Source organism: Lepisma saccharinum, chromosome 5 (genome assembly GCF_977018435.1).
Source record: "Lepisma saccharinum chromosome 5, izLepSacc3.1, whole genome shotgun sequence".
NCBI lineage: Eukaryota > Metazoa > Arthropoda > Insecta > Zygentoma > Lepismatidae > Lepisma > Lepisma saccharinum.
In genome coordinates, this window is record NC_139233.1 from 22,134,786 (window position 1) to 22,161,218 (window position 26,433).

The 26,433-nt window shown below is 43.2% G+C and overlaps 1 protein-coding gene across 2 annotated transcripts in view; it reads right to left on the bottom strand.

Moving 5' to 3' along the window:
• The window catches only part of LOC145987711 (puratrophin-1-like), a 984,553-nt gene that overhangs the window by 393,418 nt on the left and 564,702 nt on the right, over positions 1 to 26,433 (bottom strand). For both annotated transcript variants that reach the window (XM_083122282.1, XM_083122283.1), the window contains exon 4: positions 238 to 1,000. In XM_083122282.1, the coding sequence (XP_082978408.1) occupies positions 238 to 1,000 (763 nt within the window). The remainder of the gene's footprint in view (positions 1 to 237; positions 1,001 to 26,433) is intronic.

Below are 26,433 nucleotides of genomic sequence, written 5' to 3' on the forward strand. Positions count from 1 at the left end.
CCGCAGACATCCGAAGCGATCTATCACGTGTGCCCATGCCCAATATTCACTACTCGTTGTTAATGCGCATGAGTAGAAGGCTAGTGCGCATCCGTGTGCGCATCACGTGTTGTAGCTTTCAATGTGAAATCCACAATTGAACGAGCACTAGGAGGATGTTGGTTATGTTAGGCAATACATTGAAGGTCCAGTCATGAAAACAAGAATAATAAATTATTAAGGCTAGTGCACACTTACCTCCTGCCTTGGATGCGGGCGACCCCTGCGTGCTCCCAGCGTCGCTACGCAAGCTCACGCACCCCGCAGACGACACCGTCCCGTCCTCTTCGTCGTCGCTGTCGATGTGCGGAATCGAGCCGACGAACTCGAACATCGGGCACGTCTGGATCGAGGTGTCCCTCTTCTGCACCACGGTGCCACCCGTCGGATGACACTGGCACTGGCACGTGTCCATCGTCAAGCTGGGTCTGCGGCAGGTGCATCCCGGGACGCCATCCTCCGTCGCATCCGGTTCGCCGTCCGCTTCCGGCTGCTGGTACGGCATGCGACAGTAGTGGACAAGATGATGATGGTGCTGACACTCGCAGCAGCAGCACGGGAACGACAAATCGTCCAGCGGGATTCGCTCCATCGCCTTTTCGACGCTCACCAGAAGGTTCTGGAGCAGCGACGTCAACTTTTCGTCAGTCACCTCGCATTCCTCCAACTCCAAAGCGGCCTCCATGGTGATGGGAGTGGACAGGACGTCCAGCTGGTCCGGCGAGATGATGCGGCTGTGGACAACGTTCCTGTTCTTCCACACGATCGCGAGTTCGACGCTCGGGGACCGACCGACGTCTCCGTCTGGCTGAGCAACTGCAGCCCCTGGGCGGTCGCAGGGGCGGACGCACAGGTAGCAGTCCTTATTGCGAAGGAGAGTTGGGTCCAGTTCTCCTAAATGCACACATACGCCGGTTCCCAGAGTTAGTGGCCAACCAAAGGGGGCTACGACATCCCAAGTCTGGAAAGAAAGAAAAAAAAACTCGTAAGTACAATGTTTTACTGTACATATCTAATGTGCTACTCATAGTTTTACTTCAGGCTATTACATTTATATGCTGTTATTATTTATTCTATGGAGCGAGAAGAATAAATTCTTATCTATAGATTGCCGTACGTTTAATCAAAATCGGACTATTGTTCCTGGGGCACAGCTGCTTACAAGTTAATACTAATAACACTTTTTAAATTTCACAAAATTAAAAAAAAAAAGATTGATGCGGCTTTGACAACAATCCGAATGGAACCAACAACAAGCATTGATGGAAGACCCTTGTGAAGCCAATAATGGGGTTACCAAGATGCCCAGTGCATCTGCACCGGAAGCAGAGGCTATTTTCGGGTTCCAGAAGTTTCCAGAAAAGTGGGGTATCTTCGGAGTCTGTTGGTAGTGACTTGACGAGACAAGATTAAGTGCAGTGGCTTTTATTGAAGGAGAGATACCAGATTCGCTGTGATAAAGACGACACAATTTACAAAGATCATTATACTGAGATACTGAGATTAACTGTAATGCGGTTAATAAGGTTCATTAAACATTGCTTAATGATAATCATCTTTGTTACTGGAATCATGTCCTACAGTCAAATTTTAAGTCTCGTATCATAACACTATCGCGAAAGGAGATTGGATTGATGGATTGATTTGTGTTGTTTTACTTCGCTTTTCTGAGTTTTTGACTAGGTCGGTATTGCTGCTACAACCATTTTCGTCGTCGTCTTCTTCTTCTAAGAGAACCAAACCCAACTAGCCTAATCTAACCACCTAGATTATTTACCACCCCAAAAAGCTACCGGCAAATGGGAATGCTTGAAAAGGTTGTAGCAGCAATCACTATCTTTCGACTAAAAGCGAAGATGAACGATGATATGATGAAATTGATGGAAGGGACACTCACAAAGAACACCCATGCCGGGATTCGAACTGGGGACCCCTGGCGTTGTCAGGTGATAACCACTCCGCCACGGAGGCCCGTGTGAGGAGATATTAACCTTTAGGGAACATCACAAGTGCATCAAGAAAGCAAAACCACCTTAGATCGGTAGTTGATCTAAAATTTTAAAAACAATAAAGTTACTTTAAATATCAAAATGTAAATCTAATAAGCCAGAAAGTAGATATGTTTAGCTCTGTGACAATTAAATGAAAGGACAGGCCTTGTCATTACCTGGTAACGCCAGGGTAAACATCTCAGAGTCCCTTAGTTCGCATGTTTTCCGATGGAACAGACATCTTGGTGGGATAGGACGTGTGGTTCGGAACTTTCAGTGCTGGCGGTAGAACCGAAACGACCACCGGCGCGATTTTTTACGAGCTGTTCCTCCGCGCTATAAGAAAAATGACAATTTGTGGCTCAAGCAGTTACAGAGGACAACAAATGTACCACTTGGAATTTGTGCAGTGGTGATGGGTTCAAAGGAAACTGTTCGTGTCATCTGTTTACTGCCTCCACGGTGTGTTAAAACATAACCGCACTGCGGTTTAGTTGTACTGTTTCGTCGTTACAATCCACCCAGACTATAATTACTGCTTTTAAGTACCGTGAACACACTCAGAAAGGAAGATTAGTACCATAGAGGGCCAACCGTGTCTGTCTGCTTCCCTATTACATTAGATAAAAAGGTTGTTTTCCTATTTGAAGGTCAGCAGGATAGTAGTGAGTAGAGTGCTGCAGGAAAAGCACTTCGCTCTAGCGCCAAATAGTTCGCACGGATGACGCTAGATAGCGCATGGAATTGAGAGCTTCTTCGCTCGAGCGAATAACGCTCGAACAGTCAAAACGAGCTGTATACGCTCGAAGCCCAGTAGTAGACATATAACGGTAATTTGCCTGTGGTAGTAGGCCCTCAAATATGGATCGTGAGGTGAAAGACGGGGTGAAATTGAAACTTAAGTAAACATAGTCATTATCTCCAAGTTAAAAAGGTACTTTAGTCTATCTTACCAATACAGTAATACATGAAAATGAAACAGATGATTATGGGCTGAAATTGCCAGGCCGGATATTTTACATATGTGTGTCTACGATTATTGTCACATTAAAATCATATTGCATATTGCGATGTCGCATATATCACAGGACTGTGACTTTTTCACTGTGATTCTTAAATCACAACTGTGATTCAGCTGTAGAACAAAGTGTTCCTGAATTTATCAGAAATAGCAAATAGCACATGACAAAAATCACAATTAGCAAGGTCGAAACTGCGTTTTTCTTTATCGTGTACTGCCATTGGTGCGTGTTGAAGGGAAAGAACCATATAGAGTCATCTGGTGGAAACCTCAACCACAGCCTAGGATGATGTATTCTGTGCAGAATGTAGTCCCTACTACTGAATATATAGGGTAATCGGGACTGGACCTACAGTTTAAAGTTGGATCCGAACCACTATGTGCCTTCAAAGGTTATCTAACCCCTTGATTACAAGGCCAATATGCCATCGGAGAGGCCCCTGCTACATTTGGCTAATTGCGACAATGAAAATGTTTAATGATATAATGAAATTGATGAAGAGGAATGCTCCAACATCTCCGTAATCTCTTTCTGAGACGTTTGTCAAACGGTAAAACTGTCATGTGTAAATGAAAAATCGTATTTTTTTCTCACCTTCTCTGAAGGGCGTATTAAGGGGGGGGGGGGTCCGGACCCCCCTGGAAAGATTTATAAAATACTAAAATTAAATAGTGAAAATACACTTATTTAACATTTGTTGTTTAGTGGATGGTTATTTCTGCCAAACTTATTGGAAGGCAAGGATTATATTGGGATCTTAAATATCAATGACAGTACCAAAGAAGATTTATGCACATTACTACGTAGTTATAGTAATATGCATAAAATATTAATCATGAACTTTTACTTTTCGCCAACTGGATCAAACATTATTTTTTGTTATTGAATAAATATTCAATTCTTTATGTATTTTACATAAATTTCCTTAATTTTGGCCGTCTAAACCAGTGGTTTCCAACTTCAAAAGGTCCGAGGGCCAAAATTATATCCAGCAGTTGATAGGCGGGCCGCATTGTTTGGGGGGGGTGGGGATTAAAAATTACAAAATTTGTAAGTACTGAACTGAAAGTGTAGTACTTTCGCATGACCTAAATTTCTAAAATGAGGCAATAAAACAATGGAATTACAAATCAAAATTGTATAATTACAATTTATTTCACAAAAACCCAGTTCTTATTGATGAAATGAAAGAAATTAAAGACACAACATACAAATAAGAATCCTTCATAGTAAGTGTTCAATGTGAAAATTGAGCCCGATCTGCTTCTTTTATTAAAGTTGTATTTGAATTTCTGTAGTTGAAAGTCTCAGAAGGTGAAGCAGTGAAGAATCTGCCAGTCTGCATCTGTAGCGGTTCTTGATGAACTTCATTGAAGAAAAAACACTTTCACACGTGTATGTGCTACCGAACATCGATGTCATTCTTTGCCCAAAACTACGAAGGTTTGGAAAGCGTTCTTTTGAAAGGTATTTGAAAAACTCTGGCCCCTTTTCTTGCCTAGTTTGAAGGAACACATCGCCTTGCAAATCACGCAATTCAAGTTGGAGAGAAGCTAATTTAATTTTCAATCTTACGTTTTTTGGAGATATTGCTCATTTCGATATTTGCACAAACTTTAACGATCAGTCACAGTACAATCAGAGTTGGAACACTGGAAATCTCTTCGTACTTCGTGCGTAGTAAAACAGATCTCTATAGCGCCTCTCTGCAGTTTGTTTCTGAACACAAAGAGTGAAGCCTTCGTGGAAGCAGACGAGTTCATTCCACATAGCGAAGGGTGGAATGCATGGTGTGAAGAGAAAGTTACGTCACTTTAGATTCTTCTGATTATCATTAGTGACTGCAAAATCAATTCTACCTGTGATATTGTCTTTCTTCACAGAGCAGCCGTTCCTTCAGTAAAAAAAGAACGTATTTTAATAAATATAAGTAAAATTCATGTATTTTGCAAACTGGCTTCGCGGGCCGCAGAAAAAGGCAACGGGGCCCGCATGCGGCCCGCGGGCCGCCAGTTGGAAACCCCTGGTCTAAACTATATGTAAGCTAGGTAATGAATACGTGCTGTTATATCTATGCTCATATAGTTTTTTTTTACCTACTCATGTAATACAAATACAATATCAATTAATATACACATTTAATTAATTTAATTAAATTATTTTATTTTAAGTTAATAATAATAATAATATTATTAACTAACTAACTCTCTAGCCTTCTTAAACCCGAAGGTTCATGGCTGCAGCAACACAGGCCTTCCATCTTTCCCTATCTTGAGCAAGATCTATATACTCCTTTCCATCCCTACCGATCTCCCTTAGGTCCATCTCAACGTTGTCCCTCCATCTTCGTCTTGGCCTTCCTACAGGTCTCTTACCATCAGGTTTCCCAACAAGAATCCTGTAAACTCCTCTTTCCTCTCCCATTCGTGCCACATGGCCTGCCCACCTAAGTCTTCTTGATTTAATTATTCTAATAATATCTGGACATGAATACAAATTATGTAGTTCTAAATTATGTAACCTTCTCCACTCACCTGTCTCCTCATCCCTTTTAGGTCCAAAGATTTTCCTAAGGATCTTATTTTCAAATACTCTCAATTTATGTTCCTCTTTCAATGTAAGGGACCAAGTTTCACATCCATATAATACTACAGGCAAAATTACTGTTTTGTATATTTTAACTTTTAGTTTCTTAGATATTAAACGAGAAGACAAAAGTTTATGAAGAGAGAAGTAACATGCATTTCCTGAATTAAGCCTACTTTTTATTTCCTCTTTAATATAATTTTCATTTGTTAATATTACTCCTAAGTATTTGAATTTGGAAACTGGTTCAAACGAGTTGTTACCAATAATTAGATTTTGATTATTACCTAACACTTGGTTTCGGCCTGTAAGCATATATTTAGTTTTCTCTTTGTTAACTTCCAAACCTATCTCTTTAGCAGTTTTGAAAAATATTTTAGCATTATTCTTAATTGTATTCACATCATCCCCCAGTAAGTCTACATCATCTGCATATGCTAACAACTGAGTCACACCATTTAATTTTAGTCCTTCTTTAGTTTCTTTTACCTTCCTAACAGCATATTCTAAGGCAAAATTAAAGAGCAATGGAGATAATGCATCTCCTTGTTTTAACCCATCATGAATTGTAAATTTGTCAGACATATTAATACCCACACGAATTTTACTTTCTGTTTCACTGGTGCATATTTTTATCATACTAACAAGCTTCTTAGGTATTCCAAACTCTACTAATATAATAATAATATTATTATAATTATTATTAGATAGATACTTCGTTCGGAACCCCCCCCCCGAAATATATTTCAAGTTACGTGCCTGCCGTCTCTGAATGTAAGTATCATTCTTGTAAAGTGGAATCATTACTAGCATTTCTATACTTACAATTATTTGAGTAAACAAAGGTTTGTTTTGAGTTTAGTTGTAAGTCCACTTTATGTACAGAAAGGCTAATCGGGATTGGATTTACAGTTTAAAGTGGGATCCGAACCACTAAGTGCCTATACCAGGAATCGAACCCGGAACCCCCTTGATTACAAAGCGACGACTTTACCACAACGTCATTGGGAAGGCTAGAGTTAAGTAAATGTAAAAGGTGCCTGTGTACAGTCACGGATACTTGTGGGTTGGTGTAACCAACCCATTGAAAGTAAACTGATTTGTTACAATCCAGAAGTGTCCGTGACTGTACACAACACTTGACACAACAACAATAAAAAAATAAAAAGTCCAAACGGAAATAGGAATTGTACACTATTCGCATCGAGTGCAGTTTAGAAACCGCGCTATCAACAATATGTGCGAAAAGCTCGTGGTTAGTTTCACACATGACGAGACAAATCAAATGAAATGGAAGCCCCGTTTGCAGACGACGAGGGTTCTCGGTCGCACGAAGCGTTGCCTACCCGTGCATGCTTCCTCTTGTTTGCCTTGTCGATATTTGGAAGAGGACGGTGTCCTGGCAGCCTACCAAGGCGGAGAAATGTCAGATGAGATTTACACGTGCTTCCAGACTCCCTCAGCGGGGGCAAACTCCAGTAAACACCCATTGAAATTATTGTTCCGTGTCAGCTACATTTCCCCTCAGATCTTTCTATAGAAGCATTCATTGACCTTCATGATGGTGGAAAAACTACCCAACCTCAGCTGCATGTGGTAGCAACGCTTCACGTTCGTGCAAGAAAAGTTATTTGGAAACCGATTTAAGTTGTGCTTGTATTGATTGTAGTAGCTATAACTTCATTGACTGATATTTAAATAATAGACGCGTACGAGGACAGGTCCTTTAACAGAGACTAAACTGTTTTCAGGGTTCGTACACAAAAATAAAATACGTGCTTTTAAAATTTCTTCATGAAATCTATTATAGAGATCAATGTCGTATCAGCAAGTAAAAGCAAAGAAAATATAATGTTACTAATGTAAGAGGAAAGATTGTTTCCTGTTTTCCGTTCAAATCACGTCAGGGATCGACTCTTTGCGTCCAAACAGAATTAAAGAATCGGCTCCTTTCGACCTAGGCTAGTCAGGTGATGGACCGTTTGAGCCCCCAACCGCGCCATGGGACGGAACGTTTGAGCCCACAACCGAGCCATGGGACGGAACGTTTGAGCCCACAACCGAGCCAGGGGACGGACAGTTTGAGCCCACAACCGAGCCAGGGGACGGACCGTTTGAGCCCACAACCGAGCCAGGAGATGGATCGTTTGAGCCCACAACCGAGCCAGGGGATGGATCGTTTGAGCCCACAACCGAGCCAGGGGATGGATCGTTTGAGCCCACAACCGAGCCAGGGGACGGACCGTTTGAGCCCACAACCGAGCCAGGTGACGGACCGTTTGAGCCCACAACCGAGCCAAGTGACGGAACGTTTGAGCCCACAACCGAGCCAGGGGATGGACCGTTTGAGCCCACAACCGAGCCAGGTGACGGACCGTTTGAGCCCACAACCGAGCCAGGGGACGGAACGTTTGAGCCCACAACCGATCCATGGGATGGACCGTTTGAGCCCACAACCGAGCCAGGGGACGGACCGTTTGAGCCCACAACCGAGCCAGGGGACGGACCGTTTGAGCCCACAACGGAGCCAGGGGATGGAGCGTTTGAGCCCACAACCGATCCATGGGATGGACCGTTTGAGCCCACAACCGATCCATGGGATGGACCGTTTGAGCCCACAACCGATCCATGGGATGGACCGTTTGAGCCCACAACCGATCCATGGGATGGACCGTTTGAGCCCACAACCGATCCATGGGATGGACCGTTTGAGCCCACAACCGATCCAGGTAACGGACCGTTTGAGCCCACAACCGATCCATGGGATGGACCGTTTGAGCCCACAACCGATCCAGGGGATGGACCGTTTGAGCCCACAACCGAGCCAGGGGACGGACCGTTTGAGCCCACAACGGAGCCAGGGGATGGACCGTTTGAGCCCACAACCGATCCATGGGATGGACCGTTTGAGCCCACAACCGATCCAGGTAACGGACCGTTTGAGCCCACAACCGATCCATGGGATGGACCGTTTGAGCCCACAACCGATCCATGGGATGGACCGTTTGAGCCCACAACGGAGCCAGGGGATGGACCGTTTGAGCCCACAACGGAGCCAGGGGATGGACCGTTTGAGCCCACAACCGAGCCAGGTGACGGACCGTTTGAGCCCACAACCGAGCCAAGTGACGGAACGTTTGAGCCCACAACCGAGCCAGGGGACGGAACGTTTGAGCCCACAACCGAGCCAGGGGACGGAACGTTTGAGCCCACAACCGATCCATGGGATGGACCGTTTGAGCCCACAACCGAGCCAGGGGACGGACCGTTTGAGCCCACAACCGAGCCAGGGGACGGACCGTTTGAGCCCACAACGGAGCCAGGGGATGGAGCGTTTGAGCCCACAACCGATCCATGGGATGGACCGTTTGAGCCCACAACCGATCCATGGGATGGACCGTTTGAGCCCACAACCGATCCATGGGATGGACCGTTTGAGCCCACAACCGATCCAGGTAACGGACCGTTTGAGCCCACAACCGATCCATGGGATGGACCGTTTGAGCCCACAACCGATCCATGGGATGGACCGTTTGAGCCCACAACCGAGCCAGGGGACGGACCGTTTGAGCCCACAACGGAGCCAGGGGATGGACCGTTTGAGCCCACAACCGATCCATGGGATGGACCGTTTGAGCCCACAACCGATCCAGGTAACGGACCGTTTGAGCCCACAACCGATCCATGGGATGGACCGTTTGAGCCCACAACCGATCCATGGGATGGACCGTTTGAGCCCACAACGGAGCCAGGGGATGGACCGTTTGAGCCCACAACGGAGCCAGGGGATGGACCGTTTGAGCCCACAACCGAGCCAGGGGACGGAACGTTTGAGCCCACAACCGATCCAGGTAACGGACCGTTTGAGCCCACAACCGATCCATGGGATGGACCGTTTGAGCCCACAACCGATCCATGGGATGGACCGTTTGAGCCCACAACCGAGCCAGGGGACGGACCGTTTGAGCCCACAACCGAGCCAGGGGACGGACCGTTTGAGCCCACAACGGAGCCAGGGGATGGAGCGTTTGAGCCCACAACCGATCCATGGGATGGACCGTTTGAGCCCACAACCGATCCATGGGATGGACCGTTTGAGCCCACAACCGATCCATGGGATGGACCGTTTGAGCCCACAACCGATCCAGGTAACGGACCGTTTGAGCCCACAACCGATCCATGGGATGGACCGTTTGAGCCCACAACCGATCCATGGGATGGACCGTTTGAGCCCACAACCGAGCCAGGGGACGGACCGTTTGAGCCCACAACGGAGCCAGGGGATGGACCGTTTGAGCCCACAACCGATCCATGGGATGGACCGTTTGAGCCCACAACCGATCCAGGTAACGGACCGTTTGAGCCCACAACCGATCCATGGGATGGACCGTTTGAGCCCACAACCGATCCATGGGATGGACCGTTTGAGCCCACAACGGAGCCAGGGGATGGACCGTTTGAGCCCACAACGGAGCCAGGGGATGGACCGTTTGAGCCCACAACCGAGCCAGGGGACGGACCGTTTGAGCCCACAACGGAGCCAGGGGATGGACCGTTTGAGCCCACAACGGAGCCAGGGGATGGACCGTTTGAGCCCACAACCGAGCCAAGTGACGGAACGTTTGAGCCCACAACCGAGCCAGGGGACGGAACGTTTGAGCCCACAACCGAGCCAGGGGATGGACCGTTTGAGCCCACAACCGAGCCAGGGGACGGAACGTTTGAGCCCACAACCGATCCAGGTAACGGACCGTTTGAGCCCACAACCGATCCATGGGATGGACCGTTTGAGCCCACAACCGATCCATGGGATGGACCGTTTGAGCCCACAACCGAGCCAGGAGACGGACCGTTTGAGCCCACAACCGAGCCAGGGGACGGACCGTTTGAGCCCACAACGGAGCCAGGGGATGGAGCGTTTGAGCCCACAACCGATCCATGGGATGGACCGTTTGAGCCCACAACCGATCCATGGGATGGACCGTTTGAGCCCACAACCTATCCATGGGATGGACCGTTTGAGCCCACAACCGAGCCAGGGGACGGACCGTTTGAGCCCACAACGGAGCCAGGGGATGGAGCGTTTGAGCCCCCAAACCGAACCAGGAGATGACCCGTTTAACCCAAAACCGAGTCATTGGATCGACTCTTTACGACTAACATACGCCATGAGATCAACTGTTTGCTACGTAAACTCCATCAAAGGATTGATCGTGTGCGATAGTTGCGTTGGGTTTCTAGTATATTTTTCTAATGCTTCTAGTTTGACATTACTGTTTTTTGCAAGGTGCATAATTCCACATTAATCCTCAGCTTGTTGGCATTTGAGGGAAAAAAATACGAACCAAACACTGCTGACCCACTGTAACCTAAACTTGAAGGTGACAACCAACGGGGGAGAAACGAGGTGAGACAACTAATGCAAACAAGCCGCGTAACACGAGAACATGCAGAGGCTGCGTGTTTCCGGAAATAGCCACACGACAGAATCCATTATGCAACGTGAAACAAAAGGCAAGGGATCATATGCCGAAGAACCGTTGTCCGCTGGGCTGTGTGTTCCAATGACCTCTCCTCTTCTGCCCTTCGGATGAGCAAGTCTTGGAGAGTTGCGGTTGGGCCACAGAGGAATGTTTGTAGGAGACACGTGAAAAATGACTAACTCCATGTCGTTCATATGCATGCGTTGTGATGGATATTGAAGTTCACAAAGTAAGAACTCCTTCAGATCTTTGAAGTTCCATAAGCACTGTGCGAATTAAGGTTTGTGCTTGGGGGGGCGGGGAGGCACTCAGTGCCGTATTTCTGATTTAATTTTTGGGAGCTGGAATTTTTTGGGTATGAAAATTTGTATATGTTACCAGTCAGAAAACTAAGTACCCTTCAACATTGGATATAACCTAGGTCATTACGTTATGTAATATTTACAATACACGTAATTTAGAAACACTTAGTTTATTTATATTTTCTAACAAAACACCAAATCATATACAAAAGGAGTTATCGAACTCGTGACACCGAAAACTTGTCAAAATTTCTGTTACCAAGTTCAGACTTAAAGCCCATGATAACCTGCCTACAAATTTCTTGTGGACACTTTAAAATTATGAGCACTTTGGCAAGTGTAAAACAAGCTACAGATGTCTCAGATCGGTGTCTCGGACAAGGTTTGTCAATTTCATAATGATGTCTTTCTTTAATCCTCAAGGCTGCATACTTTTCGGCAGGGAAATCTTTGATGACTGGAACATTAATGGACACGAATGATTCTTCAATTGTGTTTATTACATAGTTATGGTATGATATCAATTCCATTTTCTTTGAAGGGGATAAAATGAGGACTAAAAGTGGTAAACGTTGTAAGTGCCAAAAGCGAAAGTGTTGGGAAATCGCATCGTTCCGCACATCAGCCCGTAAAAACGTGCACACTAGTGACCTCTTTACACGCCCTTTGAACTACTTAGAGGGCTACGAGCGACATTACACGTTTACCACATTATAAAGCATGGCACATTTCACAGTTTAACGTGGAAAACTGTGTTTGAATTATTATGGGACTTGCAGCGTTTACCAATTTTAGTCTTCAAATCATCCCTGGCAAGAATAAAAGTATTTTTTTTTGCGGGGGATACATTTTTTTGTAATCCCCGGTATCCATCCCGTTAATTCGCACACTGTCCACAAGTATATTAGTGTGGATCTACCAAAAAAAAAAAAAAAAGATTTGAGTGTTTGAAAGGAAAACTCCTACTATACCATACAATCTATTTATTTAGTCTTATTTGACTTTATACTATAGTTAAAGTTCCGCCGCCCTTATAGCCGGCGCGAGGACCGCCTTTGACAGTGACCCTCTGTTGCCGCGTTTACCTACGAAGAAACTTGCGGTCAAGCAGCCAATTAGACCTACCACTCCTACCCGAGGCAACCAGCAGGGAAACAGGATTTTGTCAAAATAGCAGTTCTGCTCTGTGATTGGAGACCAGTTCCAGCAATGGGAAAGGGTAGGCAAAACTATCACCTTTCTGCACAAGGTGTTAATTATTCGATACCGTACTGCGAACTCCAATTTCATAGTCTGGATAGCATTTACAGTGCTACAGTAAAGGTGCAAATTAACATACAAAATACAGAGGCGATCTAAGGAATTGAATGCACGAAGTGTGTGTATCAGGATAATTAGGACTCAGCCTAGCCCAGGTTTGAACCCACTGTCTTCCGATTACAAAACGATGGCGTTATCGCTATCCAGAACATCGCCTATATCTTGCAACTGCCTCTTCCGCTTATAAAATCTGAAGGGGTGCAAGGGGTGAACTTCTCGGAAGGTATTCAAATGACTACGTCTCATACAGGCTGCGGCTTATATTCGTAGTTGTAATTGTCCCTCATCCACCTTATCTTACCACCGTGGAGTGCATTTTTTTTTTGGCTGACGACCTGCCTCTGGCTCCTGAACCCACAGAGTCCTCTGTCGGATTAGTGATCGTATGTGTTTGTGATTGTCTCTTCTACAGGGTGACCGCAATTAACGTTGCCCTACTCAGGACCTTTGAAGCCCGTTCAAAGCATCGAATATGGTCCTTATAGCCTATCAAGTTTCAGCGAAAACCGATGCTTCGATACGGCTCCAGAGGGCATGGCAACGTTAATTGTGGTCACCCAGAATTTACCACCATTCATTCTCATCGTCGCGATTAGCCAAAAGTGAAAAAAAAGGTCACGTAAATAATAACCAAATTCAAATATAAAATTTTAAAAACCAGGGAAATATTTTATGTTCTTCCGACAGTGGACTAAAGTTTTTATATAAATTATTTCATACAATTTGAAGTTCTTAGATTTCTCTGGAATGTTTCAGCCACTTTGCTCAGGCTTTTTGTATTTCTGATTTAGTTGTCAGTATTCACCACATTTTCTGAATTCGAGAACTTCTTTATGTACACGATATGGAAAATATTGTGGAAAACTTTAAGTAATACGAATGCATGATATGGTTACGAACGTGCTGAATACGAAGAACCCTTATCATAACGTATCGTGATTGAATACGGATACGTGGACATAACTTCATTAGAAACGGTGGACTAGAAATATATCGTAAGATTGCAACTTGACATCGAACGATATGTAACATATTCCTAGCATCCTAAAACTTCGTTCAACTTTAGAGCTAGCTACACGTAGCTACAAACAATTAATATTGCGTGTACATTTTCTAAATACACAGTGAGGGACAAAAGGTATTTCTTCCATAGAGGGAACTCCGGAGTTACTAAGTTGTTATCAAAACACATCGAACTCAAAAGCAAGCCTGTCGTATTATATCGAAAGAGGCAAGCATGAGGGAACACATCGCCCATTCTCTTCGAAAAGGAGTTCTGGTATTTTCTTAGGAAAAGAAGCTATTTAAGAGATCAATTTAAGTAGGCCTTTGTAAAGGTAAATTTCAATCCGAAGAAAAACCAACCTTACCAAAATGTACTAATATAACCATACGCCATCTGTTATCAGACATGGTTACCTGTGTTTTCACTGAAGAACCAACCAACCATAAATGACGTAACGAATTTGAATTCGCAAGCACGTGGATTGTTGCTTTAATTTTTATAAAAGAAATCAATCTGTGCATACGTCACTGCCAAGTTAAGGTGTCACGAAGTACAGTAACCAACTTTGGTAAATATATCTCCAATATTCAGTCCCGGATCCCCTGTCATCCATCGCGACGGTGTATAAAATAGAATTTATTCAACAAAAAGTGTTGACTTTACTTTAAATACCATTAAAGAAACGTATTTGCAGCGCTATGCACTACTTTGCCCATTCTTAATTCAATTTCAAAATGGTGTCACCACTTGGACAATCATCTCCCATCGTGCTTTTTTGGAGCGATAACTAAGAGTAGATTAGTGTTGCAATAAGAAAGTAACTGAAAGTATCCAAAACATGCTATGTTCAGTTACCTTTTTACGCAACACCCTGTATTAGAAAATGGTGTAGTTACGGTAATGGAAGTAAGACTAAAGTCAAGAAGCACAAGATGTTGATATGGTTACGGGATGTAAAAGTTCCCGGCATTTTTTAGCACCTATCCAAAAAGTGTGTGTACAAAATGTATCTTATTATAAGAAGTTAACATTTATGAAGGAAATTAATGTTCATTAGTATCCATATTCACTAAAAAAATAGAGAGCGACAATCCTAATCTAATGAGTTGCGAGTTTTAAGTTCACTTTATGCACAGATAGGCTAATCGGCACTGGGCCTACACTCAAACTTGGTATCACAACCAGTGTGCAATGTACCTCCACCAGACACAGCATCCGGCCTCATCTTATTAAACTCTATCTTTAACTCGAAGCTTAGATGCATAATTATCCCATATATTCTAGAATTAATGTGGGACTAATAAATTTCGCGGCACAAAATTATTTTGATTTGATTTGATTTAGTTTATTTTACTTCGCGTTTTGTGCCTCTTGGCTAATTTGCGAAGATGGGGATGAGTGATGAAATGATGAAATTGATGAATGGACATTCACAAACAACCAAGCCCGACCGGGATTCGAACCCGGGACCCTTGGCGTCGCAGCGCGATGTGCTAACCACTCGGCCACAGGGTCGGGCACAAAATTATTTTGTTTCTACCTTCTGGAGAAAAGGGTCGCTATTGTCTTCAAGCATGTTGTTTAGATAGAGAGGGAGAGAAGAAGAGAAGTGATGTCTTTATATTAGGACAAATAACTCCCTCCAGGCCTGACTGCTCTCCGGCCAAAACTACGAGAGCACAGGTATGACTCATCGCACGCAAGACAAACACCTTCTTGGTCAAGCGCCGTATTTCATATTATGTCGTAAACGCGGAAATCTTTCGTGGTTAGGTTAGGCTTATATTAGGTTTAAATCAGCATAAATACACTAAATTTAGCCTAAGCATGTAGCCTGATATCAGAAGACTAAATGCGGCGCTTGACCGAGAAGGTGTTTGACTTACGTGCCACTAGTGAGAACTTCTGGCAGTTGGAGATATGATCTGCTTGAAACATCACCGGACGATCATCAAATGAGGCAAGCTCCGAATTAATTGTGGCATTCAATTTACATTAAAGGAAGATTAGCTAACCGCAAGCGAGAAACGAATACAGCTGGTGAAAGGCCACCAGAAAGCAGGGACTACTACTTGTCCAGGAAGAGATGCTGTAGCTGTCGCTCCTCGTTCCATCAGAATATAAAAAAACAAGATCGAAATCGTGACCACTAAATGTAGGTGGGCGGCATCAGTGGGCTTGATATGAGGCAACCATAACCAAAGTGCCAGAACGAGAGTTATTAATTTCGCAACTGCTTCATCTTCCGCCCCTCCTCCTTGCATGAGTTGATAGCATTCTCCAAAGAAACTCCAGCTGTGAAACAAGATCAAAACGTAACCTTTATAGAATGATTCCTCTGTTCCCTTCATTCGAGATTGGCCTATGCCAAGTCAATCTTCATTGCTACCGATTCTGACGAACCGTCTTCACCTACCAAAGGCTGGAAATTATCCTATGAAGATTCAGTTATCTAACTAATTCAGGAACTACAGTTCTAACTCTAACCAACTTTTAACGTCAATCCAACAAAGGATAACATACTTGTAAATTCCAACACTAATGCCAAAGCCCTCAGCATAACCAAAAGCCGCCATGATGTTTCTGATATAAGCCTAACAATTGAAGCATCACTACTCCTGCGGCAATTGCAATAAACTTACAGGGTCAATTTCGAAGAATAGCAGTTCGATAAAGAAAATGCCAATGCTCAATCTACTGCTAAAGGAAAGGGAGATAATATACCACCATTTCGCCCACTGTTGGTGATCCAACAAAACCAAAATGGCCTATTTCTAGCTGCTACCATTGGTGATCCAACAAAAACCGAGATAGGTTATTTCTAGCTACTACCATTGGTGATGCAACGAAAACCAACATAGGCTATTTCTAGCTACCACCATTGGTGATCCAACAGAAACCAAGATAGGCTATTTCTAGGTGCTACCATTGGTGATCCAACAAAAACCGAGATAGGTTATTTCTAGCTGGATGCAACAAAAACCAACATAGGCTATTTCTAGCTACTACCATTGGTGATCCAACAAAAACCAACATAGGCTATTTCTAGCTACTACCATTGGTGATGCAACAAAAACCGAGATAGGCTATTTCTAGCTACCACCATTGGTGATCTAACAAAAACCGAGATAGGTTATTTCTATCTGCTACTACAGCGCCTAGAATAACGTAGTGTGGAAAACGGCATGCTTCTGCGCTCTCTGGCTGGTTCCACTCGAAAATGATCCGCTAGAGGCGCTGGTGTTGACCCCAGTGCTTGGTATTCGTCTGCTTATAATGGAAGTAAATGGAGTTTTCGCTGCAACGTCTGATTCTTTTACATGAAGCATTTCTATGAATGTGATAATTGCTATGATATTTGGTACAGTGGTCGCGAAGATATTAACGAACATTCTAGACATTCGACCACGTCCTGTTATTGTCATACTTTCGTTAATAATACGGGAGAAAAAATACGCGTGGAATGCTCTTGGCAACTAAATTTTTGTGTATGAATTAGGTTCGTTATTATTATCATCATAATTTCTTTTAAAGATATACACACTGAAGCATTTGTATTTTTGATATTTACTGTCTGTTTTCTTCCGCTTTAAACTAATCGCGGCGATGATGATAATGATGATTGCATGAAACGACAAGGGGAACCCCACAAAACTTTCTTAGTGCCATCGACATGAGTGTAAGGAAACTTTCAAACCAATGGGACAAGCGACACGGGATGTTCACACTGTCACACTAGTGACACACACTTCCAGACTGTAAAATAGCATTCATTGCACATGAGGGTACAAACAGCAAACGACACGTTCATATGGCGTATTCGCGTGCTACTTGTTACTTCGATCGGAAAGCTCCTTAAGGGAAGGGTGCTGAGACCGAAGCGACGCGCTACAGGGGGAGTTCCCAACTAAGTGACAAGCGACATGGTGCCTTCAGTCTATTAGCAAGCGTTGCTTGCGAACAACAGATAGACGACACGATAAACCGCACATTACAACTACAGATCTAGGCGACACGATAAGCCACACGTGTCGCTTGTGCGTCGCTCAAACTGGGCCATTTCCTCAATAGCTTGCAACATGTTGCCGTGGTTTGTTGTTCGCGCATACGCGATGCAATGAGTGTCTTGCTTTAGTGAGATTGCGCACCAAAGCGACAAGCGGCACGCGACACTTATCGCTTGAGGATTTCACCAACCGAACGCTGGCCTGTGCTTCCCGTCATGCCGCTACGATGTGAAATGTTGCTCTTGATTGGCTCGTTTCCAAGAAACATGTGTCGTTTCGGTGTGAAAGTTGCCTTGGACCGAAGGACCCGTGTCGCTTTGGTGTGAAATCCTCGTATCGTTTGTCGCGTGTTGCTACGGTTCGAAAGGCTGCTTTGATTTCCGACTGCACGCTTTCAAGCGACATTTGTGGTTTGTCGCCTCGGTATGAAATATCTCTCAGGATACTATTTATATTCTAATAACATAGAAAAATAAACTCTAATACACAGTCCAAGACCTGACGTCCGGAATCACATTGCGATGTTTCTTCTTGTGTTACGCATGCTATTTATTTATTAATTTTATTTTACTTTTCTTTCCAAATTAATGCCATTTCGTGACTGCAAATCACTCCACAAATATAACTGTTTCCATCAATTCACTTACCGCCTTTCTAGAGAAACAAATCTACACAATATATTCCAAAAACTAACTAAGCCGCATTACTTTCATAACAAAATTAGCACCTGGGTCGATCGCACTGCCATCTACTTGTCATCGTCTCGGGGAACCAGTTTGGGTCCTTTTCCACACTACGTTATTCAAGGCGCTGTACTGCTACCATTGGCGATCCAACAAAAAACCGAGATAGGCTATTTTTAGTTACTACCATTAGTGGTGCAACAAAAATCAATATAGGCTATTTCTAGCTACCACCATCCACATTTCGCCCACTGCTGTCAGTGGTTGTGATTGGGGAGGGTTGGTGGGAGCTGCATTATGTCCTCTTAATGCTAAGCCTTGTCTACCTTGCATTCCTGGTAATTTTGCACCTCGAGTTTTCATACCTAATTGTCGCCACTGACTGTTGGTCATCTAACAAATCGGGATAGGTTATTGGTTCCATCATTACGCCCACTGTCTTCAAGCCAATAGTCTTCAGCAAACTGAAGATTAGTGTTTTGGGAAAAGTACCAAATAAATGAGATTTTTCTTTTACTGCTAACAAGTAATTTCTTGTACAGTGGGGGACACTTCAGGGTTGCACCAATTTCATTAGAAGTTGAAGGAATCGTTACAACTCAGAAGTGTTCGTGAGTGTTGTACGACTGGTCCATAGAACCATTTTTTTGTGTGCACGCACTATGAACATCAATTGGGCAAATTTTCTTTCAGGTGTGCAAGTAAATTTCCAACATACCACAAAGCAAGAATGGGTGCAGCTTTTAGCTTGAAGAACGACGAGCAATCTTATCGGTAACAAAGGAGAGAAGAATGCGCTAGTCGTTCAAGAATTACTGCAAAAGTGTACCTTTAGACCTGCTATCTGCCGTGTGCTGCAGACAAATGAATGGTCGTGAGAATGAACGGAAGGGTCGTAGAAAACGAAAGTGACAGAACTTCCCGCACATGTGCTCCTCGCGACAGGAAGTGACGTCACCGAGGTGTAGACGGTGGCTCCACCCAAAAATAATAATCCTCGGGAGGCAGGTGAACCTTTTATAGCAGGGACCTCAAGGTCAAAATGACAGAAGAAGCCGAACAATGTAACGGTCCCGGCGAACGCATAAAGAACCTCGTCAGTTGTTGAAGCGCAGCGTGACTGACGGACAAGACGGTTGGCTCTTTGTCTGGTTCGTTGGTTACCTCATGTCCCTCACTTTCCACCTAAAACCGCGGCGATAGGACGGATGAACAACGGTGAGGGTGAAAGTTGATCGCAGGTAAGTTGTGCCAAGATCATGAACTTGCTAGGTTTTCGGATGGTGATGTGAAAAAAAACAAACGATAGGAACATGTGCCTACCAACAATGGATTTTTCAAAAGCATTCTATCGTTTTGAGAAACCTCGCTGGTAGGTCCGTTTAGAATTCTTCCTAGAAATTCATCTGTTCACAGTTCTCAAGTGTCTGGTTGGATTGCCATAGGTGATCTATCGCTACTTTTCACCAATCTTGTCTCTGTCCCATTCTCAAAGCTACTCCATAAACTTATGCTGTTTCATCAATCCTCTCTTTCTACTTGAATCCTGCTAAACTCTTCCCAGTTCTCCATTCTTCTCGCTCCTCTCTTTCTACTTATCCTGCTCAAATCTTCTTTGGATCTCCACTCTTCTCAGTCTTATCTCTCTACTTCATACTACTCACTTCTTACACTTTCAATTCTTCTCATTCCTCTCTTTCTACTTAAATCCCACTCAAGTCGGCTCACGCTTTCCAGTAGTTTCTATCTTTCTCTACTTTCTGCAATATTCTCCTTGTATTGTTTCAATCCTAATCTCTTCTTTCCATACTCCAGTCTTCGTCATCTTCCTTTCTCATCTCTTTTTCTTGCAATACCCGCCTTGCCTTTTAACACTCTATACTGTTCAACATTTTCTGTTGTTCTACAATCCTCTCCTGTTCTATCCCATTCTCCACTACCTGCTAATTCCACATCGCGCGCACCTTGGTATGTTTGCTCTCGTGAAGACTTTCTTGCACGATACTCACTAAATGTCCGAACCTCCTCATCCGTGGGCAGTTCAGATCGGCACGTGAAGAGTTTTTACTTGGCGTTACTGAAACATTCCCAAGTTCTTGCCTTGACTTTCAGTAGGCCTACTGATTAACACATCGCATCTGCGTTCGAACAACGGCTGTTCCTTTGTTGTTTCATGGCCAACTTCATCGCCGTTCATCCGATTAACAGGCACAGTATGGAAAATGACGGCATTAACTAAATATAACAGCACAATCACAATGTTTTATCTTATTGACACACATGCACCGGTACCAAAAAATAGATCCTGATTCAAATTATGCTGTAGGTTCTCCCCAGCGTCGACTTGTAATCAATGGTTCCCGGGGTCGATTCCCGGTAGAGACACGTAGTGCTTCGGATTCCACTTTAAACTGTAAGCCCAGTCCTGTACCGTCCGGTTCACTGGGACATTATAATGGTTGCTGAATAAATATTCTTTTTTTTAAATCCGGGTAAAAGTTGCGATAACTAGATACAATTTTATCCGGATTATCAATCTTCAAATTTAGTTCTGAAATCCACTAACTTTATACAGAAACACACCAAAAGTGAAAAAAGGAGAAACAAACCAGTTTCGAATACCAATGCCCTTGAAAATATTCTCCAAATTCGATATTTCCTCATAAAATTCCTCTTGGAAGGAAGTAATTTGTAAATTAAACTTGAGGTGGTAACACTGTCGGGTGGAAGAATCCTTTCTTCTCACCGTACACAGGAGGAGGAAACGCGTCCTGTTCTATTCATGTGCGTGCACGCATGCGTGTCTCCAACACGTGTTGTCAGCGGGAGTCGGGCACGCACCGTAAGGCGAACGAAGCAACATTTTATATGATGCCCTTGGCCTTGTGGTTCAAAGTTTGGTTCCCTTAAAATAAGTCCAGCTCAAAAGTGTACTAAAGTGTCTCACGTAATACAGTTTGCGATCTGGACAGCATAACAAGCCGCTGGCGCCTGGGTCCACAATCAGGATAATAATGTATGAGATTGTGTGTTGTTTTGAACATATGTGTGCTGAGTGTCAGATATATTTTAATTTTTTTCTCTTCTTTTCTCTCCATCTCTCCTTTTTCTTACACCCCTCTCTTCCTTTTTCACTTCCTCCTGCATTTCTTTCCTTCTCTCTCTATTTCATCCTCTTTTCTAAGAAAAGAGAGAGAGAGAAGACTGGAAACTGGTTCCTTCTCTGTCTGTCTGTCTGTCTGTCCCCCCCCCTCTCTCTCTCTCTCTCTGTCTGTCTTCATTTCTTTCTCTTACTCCCTCTATCTTTTTCTATGAGAATAAGAGAGAGAGAGAATAAATCTCTCTCACCCCGTTCGCTGTTCTTCCTCTATTAAATCCCCCTCTCTCGCTCTCTTTCATTCTCGGGGAAGAGAGGAAAAATGGAAAAGAGGAAGAACAAAGAGAATAAGAGAGAATTGATAGGGACACAGGAAAATGAAAAAGAGGAAATACAAAGAACAGGGGGGGGGGGAGAAATTTATTTTCCCTCTCTTTCTCTCCACCTCTCTCTCGCTTTCCCTCTCATTCTCGGTTGTTCTTCCTCTTTCCATTAACTCTCTCTCTCTCTCTCTGATTCTCGGGCAAAAATATATAGAGGAAGTAGAAAGAATACAGTAAATATGGCAACAGGAGGGCACTCGGGGAAACATTTTCGTCTGCTGCGACTGAGAGATGAGTAAACAAATGACTGTCCACTATTTTCCCGTGGTCTTGCTCTTCTTGGTACGACTGTAGACATACAAGTACTGCAGCTGTGCTCATCAGGTAATTGCAACCCCATTCACGACAACGCGAGAAAACTCTTCAACCGTGGAACAAAACCCAACAATGTAGTAACAAAATCCAACGTCTTTATTCTTTGCGACAAAAAACTAAAAAGGGGATAATTGTACTGTATATTCTGGGGATGAAAAAAAGGTTGGCATTAGGATAAAAAGAGCGCCAACTGCAGCCTTTTGTCTAAAAATACAGCTTGTTTCCTGCACGACAGGAAGCGGCGTGGGAGAATTGTTCCCTCAAGGTCATCATATCTTGAACGGGTCATTGTCTACCTGTGGCGCCCTCACATGGTTGTTTTGCTAACAATCTTCGGCAGGCAGGGGAGAGCTATTCAAGGTAATAATAACATTCTCCAACGAAAAAAAAAAAAAAAACAAGTCTGAATCTAAGATATCCGTCGAAATGAAGAATATAATTGCCGATGTAAAAAATATCGGCCGATGTAAAAAAAAAAATCCTTCGAAGTAAAAAATATGCGTCGAAGTTTAAAAATTTCCTATTGAAGTAAACAAAAAAACTATTCCCTCGTCGAAATAAACAAAAGCCTGGTTCAAGTCCAAAATTTCCTCGTGAGAATTAAGAAATCACTCGTCGAATAACTATATAAAAATATTGCACATTCTTGAAACTAAGGAAAAACACGTCTGTTAAGCATCTCAATATATGCAGATAGATTTTGAAATGCTGTTAACTTTGATGTGTAACATCCGTGAAAATAATAATAATAACCCGTGGCGCAACAGCCAGTGAGGGCCAGGGCCTATCACCCGAGGTGGGAGATCATCCAACCAGTTACGGGTGACGTGTGGTCAGCACGACGAACCCCCAGTCGTTGTTGTAGGTTTCCATGACAGGGTTACGTTACTCATTCGTAGCTCTCCAACTTTCTCGTGATGGTGGGTGGCCATTATTAAACAAAAGGCGTAATTATAATTACTTACAAGACATGGAATGAGTATGTTGAGAGGACTAAGAGATATTACACCAAAGCGACAAGGGACAGTGTCACGTGTCGCTTGAAGATTTCGCCAGTCGAACGCAGACCTGTCATGCCACTGTCGTGTGAAACGTTGTTGTTGATTGGCTCGTTGCCAAGCGACATGCGTCTCTTGTCGCTTCGGTTTGAATTCTCCCTAAGATTCATAAGGTTCTAATGCCATAACTACGGTCCCTGTAAATTGTAACGATTTACATTACGCTAAAATTAGGAGGAATAAAACAAGTGCGCAAATGTGAGGAAAATAAATACTGAAAAATATGGGTCTCCTTCATCGCACAACGCGAGACGAACTTATGTTCTGACATCAGACGAGGAATGACTACGTTGTTAGGTTAGGTCTGTTGTTAGGTTAGGTTCTTTAGCATAAATACACAGCAAATGTATTATGCTAAGAGTACTACACCTAACAAGTTAGACATTGAGCGTAACAATGAAAGCATTCCGCGGTGACGTCAGAACAGAAGGTTGCTCTCGCTTTGTGCGATAAGGAAGACCCGAAAAATATATCCCGTCAACTGTAACTAAATGCGCCTGATTACTCCATAAACAACAAGATAATGTCACAAAAATGTAATATTCATAATTTTACAATCTAAACTGTTCAAGAATATTAGAAACAAGTTAGTTAACGTCAAATATTGGAGGAGAAGGTCTGAATATGGGCCAAGGTTTAAATATGGGTTTTGGAGTTATCAGCGCTATGCTATGGAAACTGGTTATCTGTCAAGGACAAAGGTTGCGGCGCCAATTCGCAAGAGAAAGTAGCGGTTAGTTTCGGCCTTGGACTCTGTTATAGAATTGCGACCTCGAAAACCTTTTGCAGGTATGTTTTAACTCAGCGTTTTCTGAATTCTCATCTGCTTTGTATAGGTTATGATATTAGTGGTACATACAATAAATGTGGGCTTTTAAATTGTCATGATTTGTTTGTAAAATACGTACCACACAGAGCGAAAATAAATTGAAGAAGAAAAATAGCGTCATAGTCTAAATATGGGCTATGACATGAGGTCTAATGCTGAAATCACATTTCCAACAAATATTTGGATGTTGTTCTTAATTTCGATTTTTCCCATTCCGCGTGATTTTCAAAACAGCAGATTATTCATAAATATGAATTTTATAATGTTTTAGCGACAAATGACTGTGTTTTAAAAATTTTAATTGCTTTTTGTGATATTGCCACTAGTAGCCCATATTTAGAACACAATTTTGAAACACATCATTTTACCATTTTTTTGGAAATTCTTTTTTTTTTTTTAAAAAAAAATGGAGATCTTCTATACTTTAGCATGTTATCACATTTAAGTATATATTTCATAGATATGCATTTTAAAGGCAGATGCTTGATATTTCAATTTTTTTCCTCCGAAAATGACAAAATAAAAAGGGGGGCCCATATTTAGACCTTTTCCTCTATCTGTTTCTAACCACGTGCCCAATTCTACCGGGTGTCCACAATTTATCTTTACAACTTCAAATCTAAAAAGTAAATAATGGAACGAGGTATCTCAGTTCTGTTGCCTTGATCTAAAAGAGAAACTCGCAAAGTTTTTTTTTGTTGTTTTTTTACTGTCTTTTCAAGTACATTGAGTAAGTGATGAGGTCACATTTCCACACAATGACTACTCCACAGGAGTATTTATTTAGACTTGAAAAGATAAATTGTGGACACCCGGTATATTAAAATCCTATATTTTTAGGGATTGCCAAGACGAAAGAAAATAACGAGACTGCACCACTGCTTCAATCCTCCAATCGGCAGGAAAGACTCCTTTCCTTCCCACAAGTAGTTGTGAGCTACAGAAATTGGCATCTCAAAACAACTCGAAACGAATTTCAATTTGCGAACGCGGCGTACTTGAAGAATGTGAAAAGTCATTTTGCCTAAAGACTTCATTAAACGAATGTAACCATCTGGAAAAGGGACTTTCCCAAAGGAAACTGAAGACCATAAGTGGTAAAGAACTTCAGTATGAGGGTCAAGGTGCGCAAGCCAGGCTTTCCATTGTGCGGTGCGTTCTTTTCCCAAAGGTTTTAGACGGGCACATTGATGTCGCTCGCAAATTATTCTCACAGACCCTATTGCTAAGCCTGAAGAAAGAAACAGTCCTTGTTCCGAATGGAACACGGGAAGCTATTACAGACAGTGTCAAGTCAAGTACTCGTATCTGACTGCCACGCGGGAGACCCAGGTTCGTTTCCCGGGGTGGGTGGTCTAAGATCGGAATTTTCCCCGCCTTGTCCCCGCATAAAGCGGGTTCTGGGGCTCACCCACCCTCGGGGACCTGGGTGGAGGAGGGGGATAAAGGCGGCCGGAGCGTGGTGCTGATCACATTACCTTCAAAATGTACGATGGAGAATGTGTGCGGCCCTACCCTCACATTCCCTAAATGTGCCTCATTGGCACGGGAAACTTTACCCTTGCATGTACTTGTAAAGGTACTTAATTCGACACCAAATGCAGCCCTCCGTGACGGTGACGGAGTGGTTAGTACAGCACGCTCCAACGGCAGGGTTCCCGGGTTCGAATCACGGCCTGGAAATGGGTGTTAGTAGTGGTGTTTGTGGTGGGATAAACCCGAGAAAGTATGAACTCTCCTCTAGCAGGTTTGGCTATACTTAAAACTTGCTCAACATGGCCATATGAGTTTTTTGTTCAAGTGTGGAACCCCTGTTTAATCCAAGATTTTTGTAAAAATGCCCTCATGGATTCCATGAGAAAGTATGACCCCCTCAGATTGATGAGGCTACACTTATAAAAGGCACTTCTGAGAGATTGTTGTCCATAAATTTGTTAAAAATATGCCCCTCTTGTAGCCACACTTAAAACTAGGCCATACACACACACACACACACACACACACACACACACACACACACACACACACACACACACACACACACACACATATTTATTTCTGGTTTAAGTTCAATTGGATACCAGCTTCAATTTGTTTATCTAATATTAAAACAATGTAATTCTTCTAGAATTGCTCTGTGACTCTCTCATTTCTTACGTCATAAACATATGATTTTTCACCTATGAGAATGACACTGCATATGGTGTCATCGGGTAATGCCTCGTGGAATTCACAGATAATTTTAATGTTTGTCCTGTCATTCACCACAACCTGTTTCCTTTTTGAAGTGTTGATTACAAACATGGGTCTCC